The 19,872-nt window shown below is 38.0% G+C and overlaps 1 protein-coding gene across 2 annotated transcripts in view; it reads left to right on the top strand.

The window, feature by feature from the left end:
- Nucleotides 1-19,252, top strand: part of LOC134360206 (ras-related protein Rab-40B) — a 67,639-nt gene extending 48,387 nt beyond the window's left edge. For both annotated transcript variants that reach the window (XM_063074272.1, XM_063074273.1), the window contains exons 3-6: nucleotides 6,588-6,648; nucleotides 7,094-7,171; nucleotides 10,941-11,163; nucleotides 14,996-19,252. In XM_063074272.1, the coding sequence (XP_062930342.1) occupies nucleotides 6,588-6,648; nucleotides 7,094-7,171; nucleotides 10,941-11,163; nucleotides 14,996-15,264 (631 nt within the window). In that variant the 3' untranslated portion in view covers nucleotides 15,265-19,252. The remainder of the gene's footprint in view (nucleotides 1-6,587; nucleotides 6,649-7,093; nucleotides 7,172-10,940; nucleotides 11,164-14,995) is intronic.
- The last annotated feature ends 620 nt before the right edge of the window (nucleotides 19,253-19,872 follow it).

Raw genomic sequence — 19,872 nt, 5'->3', positions numbered from 1 at the left:
TAATAAATATACTGCTTTGGATTCTGTTAGTGAGGTTGATTAACCAGTGGAAGACTCCGTGACCTGGTCGCCAGCCCTGAAGTCTGACTCCATGGCTCAGAAGGAAAGTGGGGAAAGGGGAGTGCAATAGTGATGGGGGATTCCATAGTTGGGAATGGCCATAGGGCTACTCTGTACTGGCTGCCTGTTCCCTTTTCCTCTCTTGACAGGCTCCCAAGTAGCTTCTGCCTGCAACTTAGAGGTGACTACCTCCCTGCAGCTCCTATCATCTCCTCATTCTTTTGTGGGGGGGGGGGTGCAGCTGGTCCCCCAAAATTGCCAAATCTCACACAAAGAATGAATCTACCTCTAACTCTGCACCCATTCTCACCACACTAGCTATGTACTAATAGTAAAAGAGAAAATAAAATTACAAGAAACTATGCTTTCTCACTAAAGCCCAGCGAATGTTGCCTCTCAGGTGCCAGTATCTGGATGTCTTAGCTTGGCCCTATGGCATTCTAAAGGGGGAGGGTGAGCAGCCAGAAGTCGTGGTACATATTGGCACTGATGACATGGGTAGGAAAAAGGAAGGAGGTCCTGAATATAGAGAGCTAGGCAGTAAGCTAAAAAGCAAATCCTCCTGGGTAATAATCTCCGGATTGTGTCATGTGCTAGTGAGGGTCTCAGGTCTCTAGGTCATTGGGATTTCTTCTGGGGAAGGTATGACCTGTACAAAAAGCAAAGGTTATACCTGAACCAGAGGTGAACCAATATCCTTGGGATCAGGTTTGCGAGAGCTGTTCTGGAGGTTTTAAACTAACTAATTTGGCAGGGGGATGGGAAACGGAGTGATAGAGCTGAGGATGGAGCAGTTGGTGTACAATTAGATGCACCATGTCATGAGACTGAGGAAAGACAGGCAAATGATAGGACAAAATTGCAGTCAGTGGGACAAGTTAGTGTAACGGTGCCAAAAGCAAAAGTGGTAATGAGTACAGGACTGAAAGTGTTATATTTGACTGCACACAGTATACAGAATGAGGTAGATGATCTTGTGGTGCAGTTGGAGGTTGACATATGATGCTGTGGTCATCTGAGGCTGAAAGAAATCCATAGTTGGGAGTTTAACATCCAAGGATACACATCGTATCGAAAGGATGGGTAATAGGGTGGGGTGGCTCTGCTGGTTGAAAAATAAATGAAATTGTATCCTGAGAAGGGATGTAGAATCCTTGTACGTTTGTAGATAGAATTAAGAAACTACAATGGAAAAAAGTTCCTATGGCAGTTACATACCCGCCTTAATGGTAGCCAGGATGTGGGGTACAAATTACAGTGGGAAATGGAAAGGATGTAAAAAAGGCAATGTTGCAATAATCACGGGGGATTTCTATATGAAGATACATTGAGGAAAATCTGGTTGGTGCTGGATCCCAAGAGAATTTTTAGAATGACAATGAGATGGCTTTTTAAAACAGCTTTTGGTTGGGCCTACTGGGGGAATGGCAATTCTGGATTGGGTGTTATGTATATGACCCAGATTTGGTTAGGAAGCTTAAGTTAAAGAAACCCTTTGGAGGCAGCGATCATAATATTAAAGGATTTGGCCTGTGGTTTGTGAAGGAGAAGAAGATTAAATCGAATGTATTATAGTGGTGTAAAGGAATTCTAGAGGGGCTGGCCTAAGTAGACTGGAAGGGGACACTGGCAGGGATGATGGCAGAACAGCATTGGCTGGTATTTATGCGGGAAATTCAGATGGCACAGGAAGTGTACATCCCCAAGAGGAATGGAAAATTGCACATGTCACTCCACTCTTTAAGGGACGAAGGCAGAAGAAAGGAAATTATAGGCCAGTTAGCCTGACTTCAGTGGTTGGGAAATGTTGGAGTCCATTATTAAGAATGTCTTGGGGTACTTGGAGGCACCTGATAAAATAGACCAAAGTCAGCATGATTTTTTTTAAAAAGGGGAAACCTTGCCTAACAAATCTGTTTGAATTCTTTGAGGAAATAACAGGCAGGATAGACAAATAAGAGTACAGTATGTAGATGTTTATATGGATTTTCAGAAGGCCTTTGACAAGGTGCCGTAAGTGAGGCTGCTTAAAAAGATGAGAGCCCATATAGGAATGATTCTGGAATGGATAGAAGATTAGCTGACTGGCTGGAGGCAAAGAATGGGAATGAAGGGGGCCTTTTCTGATTGGCTGCCAATGACTAGTGGTGGGCCGCAGGGGTTGGTGTTGGGACCACTTCACGTTGTATGTCAATGATTTGGATGAAGGAATTAATGGCTTGGTGGTCAAGTTTGCAAATTATACAAAGATAGGTGTAGGGGCAGGTAGTGTTGAGGGAGCAGCGTGTCCGCAGAAGGACTTGGACAGGTGGAATATACAGGGAAGTGTATAGTCATGTACTTTGGCAGAAGGAATAAAGATATGCAAAATTCTCTAAATGGGGAGAAAATTCAAAAATCAGAGGTTCAGAGGGACTTAGGAGTCCACGTGCAGGATTCCCTAAATGTTAATTTGTACGTTGAGTCAGTGGTAAGCAAAGCAAATGCAATGTTAGTAATTATTTCAAGAGGACTAGAATACGATGCAAGATATAAAGCCTCAGGATTACAAAACATTGGTCAGACCACATTTGGAGTGTTGTGAGCAGTTCGGGGCCCCTTATCTAAAAAAAAGATATGTTGGCATTGGAGAGGGTCCAGAGGAGGTTCGCAAGAATGATCCCAGGAATGAAAGGGTTAAAGTATGAGAAGCATTTGATAGCTGTGGGCCTGTACTTGCTGGAGTTTAGAAGATTGAAGGGAGATCTCATTGAAACCTGTTGATTATTGAAAAGCCTTATAGAGTGGACTAGGTGAGCCTGGAAGAAATACAAGGTTGTCACTAGAGAACAGATGATGAGGAATTCTTTAGCCAGAGGCTGGTGAATCTGTGGACTTTATTGCCACACATGGCTGTGCAGGCCAAGTCATTGGGTAGGAGGTTGCCAGATTTTTGATTCATCAGGGCATTACAGATTACAGGGAGAAGGCAGGAGAATGGGCTTGAGAGGGATAATTAATCGGCCATGATGGCATAGCGGAGCAGATTTGATGGACTGAATGACCTAACTCTGCTCCTGTGTCTTATAGTCTTGTGAAGTAAAAAGTTTTCAAAGTTATAGATAATTGAGCCCCTTGTTTATAGTAAAAATGGATTTAATTTGTCAACTGTGGACTTCTGGAGGAAAAGAGACACTAAATAATCTAATTATGCCAGTACTACTAAAAATCCACTACTTAAAAATAACCCAATATTAAAGCTGAGTAGAGGTATGGCTAACTGATCTGAAAAAAATAATTAAGCAACCCAATATTAAGGTGAAAACAGAATATAAAAAGTCAATGGAGTCGAATGCCAAGTATTGGAATGGTCAAAGCTGCAGGAATTTTAAAATTACAGATGAGATTAACAGTGGGGATGTTAGTGAGCTGGACATAGTTTATGAACCTTCATAATTTACACAGTGACCTATACTAAAATACAAGTTTAAGAAGCTTTAATGATATTCACTTGAATTGGCACAGTTGCTATTTTCTCACAAAACTTTGCATTATATTGCTCCTGCCAGTCATCATCATGCTATAAGTATTAATATACTAATTACAGAACGTAAAAGCAGCTCCACGAGCCATATTCACAATAGGATCATCATTGAGTATATTAACTCCTTCAAGGAGATTGAAATAGCAGCTGTAAGTGATACAAGGGGTAGGACAAGGAGCTATTATTTAATTATATGTGATCCAGCCTGACTGGTTTCATAGTGATAGTCATAGTCATACTTTATTGATCCCGAGGGAAATTTGGTTTCGTTACAGTTGCACCAACCAAGAACAGAGTATAAATATAGCAATATAAAGTTATAAATAATTAAATAATAATATGTAAATTATGCCAGGAAATAAGTCCAGGACCAGCCTATTAGCTCAGGGTGTCTGACCTCCAAGGGAGGAGTTGTAAAGTTTGATGGCCAGAGGCAGGAATGACTTCCTATGACGCTCAGTGTTGCATCTCGGTGGAATGAATCTCTGGCTGAATGTACTCCTGTGCCCAACCAGTACATTATGTAGTGGATGGGAGACATTGTCCAAGATGGCATGCAACTTGGACAGCATCCTCTTTTCAGACACCACCGTCAGAAAGTCCAGTTCCATCCCCACAACATCACTGGCTTTACGAATGAGTTTGTTGATTCTGTTGGTGTCTGCTACCCTCAGCCTGCTGCCCCAGCACACAACAGCAAACATGATAGCACTGGCCACCACAGACTCGTAGAACATCCTCAGCATCGTCCGACAGGTGTTAAAGGACCTTAGTCTCCTCAGGAAATAGAGATGGCTCTGACCCTTCTTGCAGACAGCCTCAGTGTTCTTTGACCAGTCCAGTTTATTGTCAATTTGTTACCCCAGGTATTTGTAATCTTCCACCATGTCTACACTGACCCCCTGGATGGAAACAGGGGTCACCAGTGCCTTTCAATGACATTTAACTCATTTGCCTTGCTTTCAAAGCATTGTCAAGTGTGGTTACCTTGCATGCTGCCCCTCCTCTAAGTCATTAATATAGATTGTAAATAATGGAGCTCAAGAACTGATCCTTGGGGAACTCAACTAGTTACATCCTGCCTGAAAAAGTGATTTATTCTTGCTTTGAACCAGCCTTCAGTCTAAACTAACACATCTTCACCAGTGCAGTGAGCTCTTGTTTATCTGCTTTTTTAATAAAAACAACACCTTGTTAAGTGCCTTCTGGAAGGTGTGAGATAGCTGTGTTCTTTCCGCTTAGTTTCCAGATATCCTCCTCACCTCTTCCAGCCCATCAGATCGTTCAGTTTATCTGGTACAGTCCAAAACTGAATCTGGATCTTTTTAAATTAATACCACACCAGCATTGCTAATAAGCCATTAGTTGAAAATGTCTTCATATCTTATCTTTCAAAAAAATATTGTTGCATACCAGTTATTATCAAAGTATGTATAATAATCCCCGAAAAAACATACACGGCAAACATCCAAAGTGCAAAAAAGTACAAATCATGCAAATAAAGAAAAAAAGTAAACAAATATTACAGAGAATATGAGCTGCAGAGTTCCTGAAAGTGAGTCTAAAGATTACAGAGTCAGTTCAGCCGGAGGCAAGTAAAGCCATTGCAGGAGCCCGATAGCTGCAGGGCAACAACTGTTCCCAAACCTGGCAGGGTAGGTTCCAAGAGTCCTCTAGCTCCCACTGGATGGTAGCAATGATTAGAGAGGGAGACGGGTCAAACCTAGGCATACGGTGCTGAACACGGTTCATTTACCCCTCTTAGGGCCTCGACCCTTTAATCTGCCTTGACACTTTTTAAAATCGATGCGGAATAATGGAGCTGAGAACAGCCTAAGGGTCTGTGGGGAGTTGGGCTTGCCGAAGCCTTCAGATCGTAAAATTGCTAATTTGTTTAGATAATTCATAATTACATTCCTTAAAGGGAAATTACAGGCTGCAGATTACAGTGTCCGTAGTTCCGAAGTATATCTGGTAGTTTTGTTGGCTACCCGCAAGATGTCATTGTTTGTTGCAAGTGCCATTTTGCAAAACAAAAAGGCACAAATATATCTTCCTGTGCTATACTTACAGTCCATCATTAAAGGTGGTCTTGCACACACAAACAGAATGTGAGAGGAACAGAGCAGAGAGGGGCTCCATCTCACAAAAAAAATTTGAAGCTTCTTGCGGTGCTTAGAGACCAGAGATTGGTAATAAGTAGGGAGTAAAGCAGCAGGAAAAGCTATCTAAAGCTATATGCACGAGAACATCTAGATCCTTCTGTACCATGTTCATCTGCTGTCTTCTTCTATTTGGATCTACTTTTCCATTTCTTACACAAGTGCACATCCTCACACTTAACCATTATTTCAGTATCAACCCTAGAACTCACTGATCATGGGTCGAACTCCAGACTCACCAAGCTGGGAAGGGTCACCAGCCTTTGTGCCTCCTGTCCACACAGATATCCAATCCTGGGACTTGCTGACCTGGGGGGATTCACCAATTTGGGGTTCAGCAACCCCCACCTGCAGGGGCTTCCTAACTTTGATCATTTGACCATGGGAATCACTGGTCTTTTTCCGCGGCGCTTGCTGACCTAATGTCTATATTTGTTGGTTGCTGGCCTCCCTCCCTCCAATCCCTGTTGCTAATCCCCAACTTGACCCCTAACACCCTGCGCTGTCCCAAAACCATCCATATGAACCTAAAAACGAGTAAGTCAACAGACATCACAGCATGGTGCCATCTTAACCAGAACCTTGCCGTCTCCTTCTTGCTTTTCCCACTATATTGTATAGTTGTAGTGAGTGATTCTTTATAATTACCATCAAAATACTTTCACAGTAGCAAAGAGATGCTGAACAAGCTTCCCCAAACCCATGTTCAACTTGTATTCTTGATCTAGTGCTTTCAAGCCCGTCATTGTGATAACTGTATGTGAGATTCTCTTTTATAATACTGGGAATGCACTTTGTTTCAGCAAATTATTTCATGCTTTGCAATTTCTTTTTATCATTAGGGATACATCTGGACAAGGCAGGTTCTGTACCATTTTCCGTTCCTACTCTCGAGGAGCACAGGTAAGAAAAAACCCTAAGTAATTATTAAATTAAAACATGAATTATTCAGCAATTTCTGTCTCCAGAAGTAGGTCCAGAAGATGATCATTTTATTTGGTTTAAAAAAAAACTTTTAGATATCTACATCATTCATTAGTAATGCATTATTCAGCTGTGAGGTAGAAGAGCAGCTAGTCATTTAAGAGTAAGAAGCCAATTAAAAAAAAAGATGGTTATGCAAGTTCATAGAATAGCAATGACCTGCTGTGCAAGCCTTCTGCTAATACAGAGAGGAATAATTGTTTTCTTAGGAGTGAGAGAGAATATCAGCTGAATTGCTGTTCCTGACACTCAGACTTGATTAACTGAATAGTCCTCTTCCATGTTGTAACCGCTCTGAAATTCTTTTAGAATGTCTTTGTTTTGATTTCATTTAGTAATGTATTTTATTTATTCAACATTGCAGGGTGTAATTTTGGTTTATGATATTACAAATCGTTGGTCATTTGATGGTATCGACAGGTGGATCAAGGAAATAGATGAGGTAAAGTGGATTTGAAAATCAGTGAATTTTGAATGATGATTATTAAGTTGAATGTTGAAGTGGTTCTATTTCATTGGAATTTCTGTGGTCTTACACAGAAAATATCTGATTTTTTTGTGTTACGGGCACATGCAAGTGCAGTGTTGTAGTTGAGCTAATTCAGGGCTGTGTTAGTAAAATTACGTCACTAAAAGATTTGGAATTCATAAATTGAAAGATTAGCTAAAAGTTAAGGAAGATGCTGAAAATTAAGATTTTGTAGTTGGTAATTTATAATTAGTCAAAGTCAAGTTTATTGTCAAATGCACAGGTGCAATGCAAAACTTATGTCAGCAGCATCACAGGCACAGCATTCACAACAAACTACAAATATAAATGAAACTCCTTTTTGCCTGGCATCTTGGGAGATGCGGCTCGTCAGCCCCTCGCTAATGGCCACTGGACTCTGTGGGGAAAAAAAACCACCATTCTCACTCCCTGCATCTAGGGTCAATATGACTTGGGTCCCACCAAACCCGGGAAGTTGGGAGGTCTTGCCCGCCCAAACCCCGATCTGTGTAATTTACTGTCCCTCATGCATTCGCCCGTTGACAAGAAATAACAGACCATACACTGCATACAATTATAAAGGAAGTATATTTACAAATTTCAGCTTTATCAAATAGTTAATAGGAGAAAGAGCTCATTACAGTTAACCCACTCCAAATGTGCACATACATTGGAACTCATCTTGAAGTTGTCTTTAACACGTGCTGGAAGTGAAAGCCCACACCAACCTTCCGAATGTCGCTCGAAATCCATCTCGAAAAAACAGGTTCCCCTGCAGGAGTATTGGTCTTGCCTTCTTGAAGACTTTCATCTGCGCAAAGCACCTTGAGCAACAGGGACAGCATCCTCAGCCATCTTCCCTCCTGTCTTCCCCCAGCTCCTGCCAAAAAGACCTTGACTCACACCAGTGAGTGTCACAAAAACCTGTCTGCCTAGCATTCACTAGAACCTTTTCCCAATTCCACAAGCCTGATTGGCTAACACAACATTCCTATTTTGATCAACATAGCTCCTTATCTTTAGCTCAAACCCAAAAAAGCAAAAAGCAAAACAGACTGCTCTTACTGAAAAGAAACTGCTAAACTGAAATACCTACAGCATAGCAGTAAAAATCTTAGCCGGGCATTACACATTTTTTTTAAACAAGAAAACACAATTAGAACAAAAAGTAAAGTTAGTGCAAAGTGATCAAGGTAATCAGTGTTGCCAAGTTATAGTTTATTTGTTGTACTTAGAAAATTGCCATTAGTAGGTTACTGCACTGATTGTCTTCGTCAGGCAGGGGCAGAGTAGACTTCTTGCTGGTTGAGCATCATTACGTCCTCAGCTTTGATACAGAAAACAATCAGTGGGGAATAGGATCCTTTTACACAGAGGAACTAGCTTTGCTGATAACCTCTTTAGAAAGTAGTCACATTGGTATGTCAAAAAGAATTGTATTTGATAGTTAAGATTTAAAAACAAGTTTTCATTCTCAAATGTGGTATGCCAAGACAGAACCTAATCTATCTTTACTTCTGATAGCCTTTGTTACACCAGATTCAAATTAATTATCTGTGCTTGTCACATAGTGTACTGACCTGCTGAATGACTGCGAAAAGCACTTTATGCTTGAAAGTGTTCCAGCTGCATTTGTTTATATTTGATGGAGGCTTTAGGGGTCTTGTTAGTTTCTCAAATTGCCAAAACAAAAGATTGATTGAAATTATTTATCCATAATGTATTCGATAGGATACAATGAACACCAACAAAAAGGGAAATAAAACAATGCACTGAATAGCTCAATGAATGTCCAGACATCCATAATAAATAATACATTTTGCTTGTAGTTTTGTAATCCTTTACATTTGCAATTTCTGCATTTAATTTGGAGATGGTTTTCAAAGTGTATTATGATAATTTAATACAGAAGTAGAATATCTTTAAAATCTTAAACCCAATTCTCCTACTTATAAATTAAGGGAAGAGTTAGAATAATCTTAAATGCTTGGATTCTAGTTATAACAGACTGCAAATATTATTGCACATCTTTGAATCTTATTCTCAATTCTTGCTTTCTGATACAACCCAACTGGTTCACATAGAAAAATTGTGTTATTCCACAGGAACACTTTACAAAGAATGTTACCATTCTGCTGCGTTTAGATGGAAAATTTGTCTAGAGATTCAGAAATGTGTATGGTTTTATAATTGCATGAACTTTTAATAGTTTAAGAATTGTTGCTGGATGAATCAATAATGATTAAAGTCCTACATCTTAATCAAAATACCCCTTCAGTATTTCTGTAACAACTGTCCAATTGTTTTGCACTAACAAAGTTGCCTCTGTTCCACAAGCAATTGTGATAGCTTTATTATGGTCATGATTCTGATTAAAGGAGTCAGTGTAGTAAATAAATTGATACATTTTCAACTGCTTATGAGGGAAAGAAGGTACATAGAGATCATTCTGCGTAGATGAATTGAAATGGCTTTGGTGTCCTTCCATAGGCAGGCTAATTTGATCCATTCATAAATATTGAATGGAAAATAATTAATTTTCTATGACTAGATGTGAATTAGATTATTATACTGGTGAGGCATAAGATTATCTGTATCTGGTGATATTAAAATTTGAGTAAAAGATTAGTTTTTTCCCCTGTATTACGTACAAGGATTCTTCACTCTGCCACCCCCAGTAAATGATAGACATAGATAAAAAGATAATTAGTAAACATCAAAATGCATTAATCATTTCCAGAGCTATTAATTCATTGATGTTATGGAAGAGTAGACAAAAATAAATGACTGGGAAAGGTTTGGGGATTTCCAGACAAGCACATTAAGATTTTAGCAGAAGAATAGATAGTATAATTATTTCAATTGGATTCCCAATGTAAATGGGCTCACTGTGGAAAACTGTCCTAGTTTGTCACCAAAATTGACACATTTAACAGCTAATTGCAAATTAGAAACATGTTCCCAATGAACTAAACCCATGGAGAAATAACAGCAATATTTTGTGATGAGCTTAGAACCAGCATCCCACCTGTACCAAAACAATAAATTTCTCCATGTTTGCGGGATATACAATATAATGCAATTAGACTTTATGATTTGAACTTATTGACTGAATGAGGCAACAGTATTTCATGCTGTGTGCACCAATATTTATAAAACAGTACATTCAGATAACCATGAACAAAACCACTGATATCCATTTCTTGATAAAATATTAGTCAAATTCTCCTATTGTTTCTTCCCATTTTTTTTCCCCCATAAGTAAACAGTAGTGTGAAGTTCAATTAGTTCACTTGAAAAAAATTATACATTTCTTTTGGGTAACAAATTCCCCAATAATCTTAGTGTTTTCCACAGCTAATTTATTACATTACTATTTTAATCAAGTTAACATTTAATGAACTTATCCATCTCAAGATCTGAAATAGAAACAAAAAATTCTGGAAATGCCAAGCAGGTTGGACTTAGAGAGAAAAACATAATTGACACTTCAGTCCAATTTTTTAAAATGAAAACTTAGTTCACTTACCTGAAATTTTAAGTCCTGTTTTCTTGCCATAAAAACTGACCTGCTTTACTGCATTTTCTGCTTTTATTTCAAATTCCGAACATTTTTTCACATTTTGATTTTAGCTCAAGATCTTAGTATTCATCAAAAAAAGAAAACAAATGCAAAAGCAGAGCATGTCCACTGTAATTACTTTTCTATTTTCTCACTCAGCATGCTCCAGGTGTGCCCAAGATCCTGGTTGGAAATCGCCTTCACTTGGCTTTTAAGCGACAGGTGTCTACAGATCAGGCGCAGGGTTATGCAGAACGGCAAGGCATGACATTCTTTGAAGTCAGCCCATTGTGCAATTTTAATATAATTGAATCATTCACAGAACTGGCTCGGATTGTGCTAATGAGGCATGGAATGGACAGACTTTGGAGACCAAACAGAGGTGGGATTTTTACTGCTTAAATGCTCTTAAGATGGAGAAATTATTTTTCCTCACAAATTGCAAGATCTGCAGGGATGGTTTTGAAACAGAGTTTTAAAATTACAAAGATGTTGTAATTTAAAGCTTTGTATTTCTGTTTATGGACTCTCCTAGTACAAAACAGGAAAGCAAGTACTTGTTTGTGCTTGTCTTCCTGTCATTGAGTCATTTTCCCTGCTTTGTATTGAAGTGGAAATTGAATCCTATTGACATGGATTAATTTTTTTTAAACCTCATATCTATTACCAAAAATGAATATTTTCACTTCTGCAGCATCACTGGCTTTCTTCTTTCTTGATCCCACAGCCGCCTTCATTCCCTGTAGACCAGAAATCTCCATTTTTGACTTGATTATTTGTCACTAAGACCTGTTCAAAGATCATCCACTCCCACCCTGCAGCTTACCTTCCTATGCCAAGTCCTGTTTTGAAATCGCACTGAATCAATTGTATATCAGAGAGTTTCTTTAGCCAGTGAAGCATTTTTGACAGTTAGGACTGCTGCATTGCACCTACTTAAAACTGCAATACATCTTCCATCAAAAGCTTTACCCTGAAGCTTCCATTACCCTCTCAGCTGCTGTTACAGGATCGTCTTAGAAAGCAAAGCTGCTTTTTTTTTCCATGATTCACTCTTTTTATGTTGTTCCATTCATCAACAAATTGATGATTTTATGAACTTCCTTATTGCTAAAATCAAGATCATCTTTCAAAGCGCCTTCATTACAGTATTATCACCCACTACTCCTAGTCCTCAGATTGTGCTGAATTGACCATGAACCAAAATATTTTGCTGCCAATTAAGTGACTTGGGACCTAGGAATTCTTTTAATGACACCTTTGAGCATATCTGGTCCGCAAGGTTAGTCTTCAGTTATTTTGACCAAATACCACACGTGAGAAGCATAGAAACAACGTTATTTCCTTTAATCCTATCATAGTTTACCTTTGCAAACTATCTCCCAACCCCATTTTCTGTCTGAAATCATTGAATGTAATTGCTCCTCTAAAGCAAGTCCCAATTTTCTCTGCAGAATGAATAGTGATTCCCAAATCATTGTACTTCAGATTATGGTTTTGCTTTTGAATTTAAGCTAATCCATAAATGACATAATCAATGATGTGGTCATGGGGCATCTGCTTCTCATCCTCTGAGTTTTTCCAGCACTTGCCATTTTTATCCCCAATTCTTAGCTCTGGCTTAATGTTGTTTTCTTCAACTCATTGAAGGTGCTGTGTTGAATAGAAAAAGAATGCATTATGTTAGGTTGTTTCTATCACAGCAGTTGTAAATGTCAATGACACCAGGGAGTGGGGCAGTGCATAGCCTGCTATTTACATCAGCAGCACTGAGGTCTACTGCCTTAAGAGGCTGAAAAAAATTTGGTGCATTCCCTTTGACCCTCACCACTTTTAATCGCTGCTTAGTATGGAAACTGGTGTGCTTGAGACAGCAAGAAACTGCTGAGAGTTCTGAACAAAATATCATGGAACCTATCCACACCAGATGTTCTCTCTTCTTCTCTCTCCCATTGGGCAAAAGATACAAAACCTGAAAGGCTCAAGGATTGTAAGACGATTAATCTACCTGGAGTTAGACAAGATGGGCTCTAGACTTCGTTTACCTCATTAGGGTTCTGCACCTTATTGTCTCCCTGTGCTTTCTTTGTAGCTGTAATTTATTCTGTGTTTTGTTATTGCTTTTCCTTTGTACAAGCTAAATGCACTGTTGTAATGAAGTGTTCCGTATGGGTGGTGTGCAGAAATGTTTTCACTTTACCATGAGGCCCTAAGATATAGGAGCAGATGTAGGCCATTCGGCCCATTGAGTCCGCTCTGCCATTCAAGCTTTCTCCCCTTGCTGGTGAAGAAAAAGGCCCAGCGCCATTTTGGGGCTGGCCTCTCTGCCGACACTCACAGCATTTTGTGAGCCGGTTCGCCTGCGTAGAAAGTGGGTCGCCACAGTATCCTTATTTATCATATTACAGCCCTCACAGTTCACCGGTTTATTATTCCCTGTATTTGTTTGCTTGATAGCCTTCTTTTTTCCAGCAAATGCTTTCACTACCTCTACATAACTGATCCCTTGAGTTACTTTTACATATTGTATCTCAGCTTCTTTCTTGCTAATAATGTACCCTTGATAAGCTGCACTGTGTTCCTCACCACAACTGCAGCATTTCAGCCTGGCTCCCGCCTCACATTTCCCATATTCATGTTCTCCAGCACATCTTCCACATCTTTGTTTCCCTCTGCAGACCGCTGCAATATGCCCAAATTTCTGACATTTAAAGCATCTTAAAGGCAGTGGTATATATATTCTGATCTCATAACACATACCCTAAATAAACTTTAGTCAGCAATCTCTCTTCATCAGAGTTGATCATAACCGATAAACTATCACACTTCTTCCCATTTCTTGTAACTTTCAAACATTTGGCCTCAATAATTTTTGCTTCTTTTATGTTCTGCTTCATCTCATCCATAGTAACTTTTGTTGGTATCCCTGAAATATCTCCTCTAGTCCACTTTCTATTGTTGGGTATTGAGCAATGTACTTTTTTGCCGTCTATTTTATTTAATCTTATCACTTTGCCTTGTTGAGCACTATCCCAACAAATCCCCTGACTCCTCATACCTCTATTTCCTTTCCTCACTCTCTTCACTCCATTCCTCCATCTCAAACTCACTTTCACTATCCGTCGACCTGCTCATCCTACAGGATATTTTCATCATCAACTCAGCAGTTGCAACCTCCGTGCTCTTTTCCAACTCCACAGTTCCGTCCTAACCGCCAGCCAGCCAGCCACTCAACTCCCACAACTCCTGTCCACAGTAACTCCAACTCAGCCAATTGGCTGTTCTAGATACAGGTGTATTTTTACTGCAATCAATTGAAACACCTTGACTGCACACAGGTGATCTCTATTTAACTAATTACATAACTTCTAAAACCAATTGGCTGCACCAGTGATGATTTGGTGTGTCATATTAAAGACAAGTGAATACTTATGCAATCAATTAATTTGTGTTTTATATTTGTAATTAATTTAGATCATTTTATAGAGATTTGTTTTCACTTTGACACAAAAGAGTCTTTTTCTGTTGATCAGTGTCAAAAAAGCCAAATTAAATCCACTGTGATTCAATGTTGTAAAACAATAAAACATGAAAACTGGCCCGGGGGGGGGGGATACTTAGGCACTGTACTGGATAAAGAATGTTGTGCCAATAGCTATGTTGTCAAACTTTCCAAATGACAGACTTAAAATCTGGTCTACAAGAAGGGAAATATCACATAGAAACATACATTAGACTTACGCCATCTGTTTTATGTTATGAAGATCTGCAGACTCTACTCCTACTTTTACAGCAATTTTACATTTTGCCCTTTACAAATTTTCCTCTCAGCTCTCCATATGAGAATTATCCTCATGTTTTTTTCTCTAATTACAGAGTAATTGTTGATATTTCTACAGAAATACAGATTGAATCCATGTTCATGGGTTGCATTCTGTATTTAAAAAAAACATAGCAGGGTTTGTGGGCCCTATTACTTGAAGAATTTGTGTTAAATGGAATTTATAGTAAGAGCTGCTGCGGCGTAACACAATTATAATGAAGCATTATCAGCTAATAATTTTATCTTTGCTTTATTCCTTTATCAGCAATTCTTTAATAAACTATTTGTACTTGAATAATTTAGTAAATTTTGCTAATCAGCACCGTGAATTATTCTAGAGACTCTAATGTAACAATTCTTGAATAAATAATTTTGCGTTATTTCTTTACAGTGTTAAGCCTGCAGGATCTGTGCTGCCGAGCCATTGTTTCCTGTACACCTGTGCATCTGGTGGACAAACTTCCCCTTCCTGTTGCCTTAAAGAGTCACCTTAAGTCTTTCTCAATGGCAAATGGACTGAATGCCAGGATGATGCATGGGCGTTCCTACTCTCTCACTGCTAATGGCAGCAAACATAACAGCTTGAAGAAGTCTAAGATCATTCGTCCTTCTCACAGCCCAATACAGAGTTGCACTCGAAACAGCTGCAAAATATCTTAGTTTCAATGCTATAATCTGTCTATGAAAAAGAAAACTGAAATGTGATCACCATGTACAGTATGCAGCTTGATGAGCTGTCTGATGTTCCTGTTTTTCAAAAAACTGCTTCCAAACTGTATTTGTAAAGGGTCCATCAGTTGTCGAGTTGGAGTTTGCACATGGGAAGAAATGATGCTGCTAGTTAAACAGTAATAGATTACAGGGACCTCTGATTCTTGTGAGTGTTCAATTGAAGTAGAAATGATCATGTGGTTTACAACAGTTTGGTGTCAAAAAGAAAATAGTGTTTGTTCATTTCAGTGTGAACCAAGCAGTTCAATTGTCTCAAATTGCAACAGATTATTTTGGAGGAATTAAGTATGTAAAATGCTGATGTGTGCTGGAATTTGAATTACAATGTACACTATATGTTGTTTAAAATATTTTTAAGTATTACAGTCAGAATATAGATCTCAATGACAGTTTAAGGATCAGTTTTTAGGAATATGGTTTGCCTTGACAACTTGCAGGCACCTATAAATTAACTGGCAAAAATGTAAAATTAATATGCTGATAAAACTTTTGAAATTTGCTATGTTAATCCATTTCAATTGCTCTGGTGGTTGTTACTATTGTAGGTTAATAATACTCCAATGGTTTGTAAATATAATTTTCCTTGTGGGACTATAGTTTGTTTTTGTACAGAAACAAAAATGTTTTGAAGTACAGTACAAAGGGAATAGAAGTGCCAAAGGTGTTCTTGGTAGAAATATTGTGTTGGTGTTGGAGAAATGGGATGTAGGTGCAATGGCAACAAAACTTTCTGCATTAATTATCCATAATTGTTTTATAGTTAAAACACTCCAGATGGAGTAGGGTAAACAGGAAACATCTTTCTGGGCAGAAATGTACTTTATAATTATTTTAAATGTGACAGTTTTGTAAAAATAGACATATTTGCCTGGGACACCCTTTTATTTCAATGTGCTCTTGGCTGTTTTACAGCTTGAGCTATTGTTGTGTATAAGGTTTCATAAAGATAATGCTTCAATTTAAAAGAGCATAGATGCAGTTTCTTTAAATACCTATATCTTACAAAATGCAGGAAGATTTCAGGAATGAAATAGTTGCCCACCAGTCATATTACTGTTCTTCAAACATAGCATCTACATTTCCATTTCCATTCTGGGTCTTAACTGATATAGTGGATTTCGGCTAATTGGGGCAGCCATTTATTTGGGACAACTCTTAAAAAGCAAAAATGAATAGAGAAAATAGACTGGATTAATTTTGTTTTTTCGGGACACTACGCTGCTTAATTGGGATAGGAGACTGTTGCTGAATAGTTTCTAACTAGAGTCAGTCACATCCACTTGTGTGGTTGTTAGACACTACACCGTGCAGAGGGCGAAGTTTTTAAAATAGTGTCAGTAGCACCTGCTTGTGTTATGTTATCCATTTGGGCTGACAAAAAGCAATATTATTTTGACTTGCTGTTTTTCTCCCTGTGGTTTCAAGCATTCAGGCTTGGGGGTGCCAGAAACAGCTGGGAGTAAAATGAAACAATTTCACTATTTCAACAAGCTATGAACAATAAAAAATTTGAAGGAATTAACAATCATCTTGAAAGTTACAATGAAAATTAAGATGTGGGGGATGTAATTGTCGAAAGCATTGTGTCAAAACACTAAGGCATAAAATTTGAAGACAAGGAAAGTGATGAAGTTGACACATCTGAACTTCAGCTAGTGACTACACAAAATGTCAGCAAATATATTGTTGGGTTATGACACTACTTCATATAGGAGGGCATTGAAGGCCATCCATTGTCCGTACTTGTTGTCTGCACTGATTTTATTCATTCACAATCAATCAAAAGAAAACAGCAGCATACATTGGATGAATTCCTTTTAACTAATTAGGAACTAATACAGTTTTATAGTACTGTAGTGTTCTAATTTGTTCTGCATTTAATTTAAATATATAATTTGTTACTCAGTTAAATGGTAGTTTGTCTCTTTTATACCTTTTTAATTATTTCCATGAAACTTCAGCTAATTGGAGCAGCTGCTTAATTGGGCCAAAATGTACTGGTCCCAATGTGTCTCAATTAACCAGAATCCACTGTATTTTGCCTCAATGGTCTCAGTAGACAAAATTTGTTTTTAATCAAGTGCCAAAACAGGAGGAAAGGGTTTGCTAGGATCAGTCACAGCTACAGAAGTGTGCTTGAAGTCAGTTTTTTGGAAATATATTGATGTTGACAATAGTTGTGGAAAATCGCAATCATCCCATCTTCCACTCTGATGTCTGTTGCTGGTTGAAGGGAGAAATATTTTTCATGATTATCTGTACAAGGTAATTGTGTCAATTAAAGTGAAAATAATTCTTTTAAGTTAAAACACATTACTGCAACTTTTTTAATGTACAAGGTATTTTGCATTAATTTGAAATAAAGATGTAGGTACTGATATGAATTTCTGTCCAAAGTCAGTTTTCTACCATTTTAGCAATTTAGCCACCAAATATAAGCATTAAAGGCAATGATAGCAAAATGCATGCTTTTCAGCACTTACAGTAATTAGTGTTGTATATAGCAACAAATGGCTCATAAACTTTTGAATATAATACACATCTTTCTAAATTATATGATGTTGAAAATACAGCACTGAGACGGGTAAATTGGCACACAAATTCTGTTTTGGTATACCACTTAAATCTCCTCTTGCCCTTTGTCATCTGTATATCATGGTAACTACTCCATTCTAACTTTTCTGCTTGTCCAAAAATTTCTAAAGCACATCAACTTTAGTCATTTCAGCTTCCCCCTTTGGCAATGACTTTAACATTCTCATCACTCTTTACATAAACCTGTTTCTTCTAAGTTTCTTGTTGGTTATATCATCTCTATTTATTGTCATTCCCATATGGAAATATCCACTTTGAATCAACTTCACCCAACTCTTAAATAATTTTGAAGATCTCTTTTAGATTACTTCAGCCTTCTTTTCCCAAGTGCAAAGAGATCTCATGTTTATCTGTACCTGATATGTATGCTTGTGCATTTTGGTATCTCCTTGCAAATCAGTATACTCTCTCTATTGCCTCTAAGTTTACATTTCTGGTTACCATATTATAGGCTGTACTCTTAAGTTTTGTTGCACCAAGGTTCACTACAGGTTAAGCATACCTTCTTTACTTTTCATTTCTATCTTATTCGTTTCTACTGCTTTATTTGGCTCTGCTTACCTGTGGAACCTATTCAGTTTTATTATCGGCAACATTGAACACAAGCAAAACATTTAGTGTGTACTTGAATCAGAAATCTGATGGTGGAGGGGAACCTGATACTTTTTTTTAATTGCTTTGTGGCAGATGGATGTAGTGCATTGAAACGCCAACATGAATCTATAGACTTATGTTCACAATCATTCCAAGTTCTAGCCACATACTTACGAATGCGTTGATAACACTAGCAGGTAAAAAATCAGATCACAATAACTTTTATTCTCACTAGTTTAATCAGCTAATGATCTTAAAATTCATGCTGTAAATTGCTCTTTTAAATATGTTTAAATGCATTTGTTGCTATGTTTACTCAAATGAGCAACATTTTGTATCATTTAAGTTTTTCCTCCCATTTTGGACTCTCCTTTTGGAAATTCTGTGGTAAACCTTTCATGGCATTTCTCACCGGGTCCGGAAGTTTCATTGGGAGTTTTCATATTAGGCATTATCTTCGCTGAAGCTTAAATCTCAGTAACTTGTACTATTTTAATGTCACAAATTTATTTAAAGAAATATCAAATGACCGGTGAAGTAAAACTTGCAAATATTGATACTGAAAGAAACAAGCTCCATTGATTTTTAAAGTATGATTTCTTAACAATTTCACCTTATACAACTAATAAATTTGCTCATGGGTTCTAAACCATTTATCCATTTATATTATTGATGGTGTTACAAAATAATTTGTTTATTCTTCACTTGCTTTCATAAATGTTGAAGATTTTTTTACATGTATCCTTTATAAAAGTCATTTATCAAAGTGCTCATTTGAAGTTATTGTTCACACTACATCGTGAGACTTTTTTTGTTGCTCTACAGATCACAAACAAACTGTGCTGAGGAACAATAGTGCTTCGCTGAAATGGCCGAACAGAACAGATGCTGAACAGGGTGACCTGAAGCTTGGTTAAAGGTGTAGATTTCATGAATGACTCCAAAGCAGGAGATCAGAGGCAAAGAAATGCAAATTTGTGCGAAGTGGGGGATTGTTGCTTACAGGGCTGAATGGAGATTTGGAAATGGTGAAGACTGAGAACATAAATAATTTTAACATAATACTGAGAATTCCAATGGGAATTTATCATAAAAAAAGTAGATCAGATGAGTAACTTAAAAGTATTCCATGTAATAACAATTTAGAGTTCTCAACTTCTTGTAAGCTGGCAGCACACTCTGTCGCTGCGACTTCTCTGGGTCCAAGCAATGGTGTAATTATTTGTTTTTACATCATTTTTACCATTGCAAGATACTGCTGAAAATGAAAAACATCAAGTACTACAGGTCTACCCCATCAGCAAGTTGCTCCATACGGCAGAGCTGGATTGTTGTGTATCGTGTTCC

Source organism: Mobula hypostoma, chromosome 22, assembly GCF_963921235.1.
Source record: "Mobula hypostoma chromosome 22, sMobHyp1.1, whole genome shotgun sequence".
In the NCBI taxonomy this organism is placed as follows: domain Eukaryota; kingdom Metazoa; phylum Chordata; class Chondrichthyes; order Myliobatiformes; family Myliobatidae; genus Mobula; species Mobula hypostoma.
The sequence above is the reverse complement of the archived record's forward strand: the minus strand, read 5'-3'. Positions and strand labels throughout refer to the sequence as shown.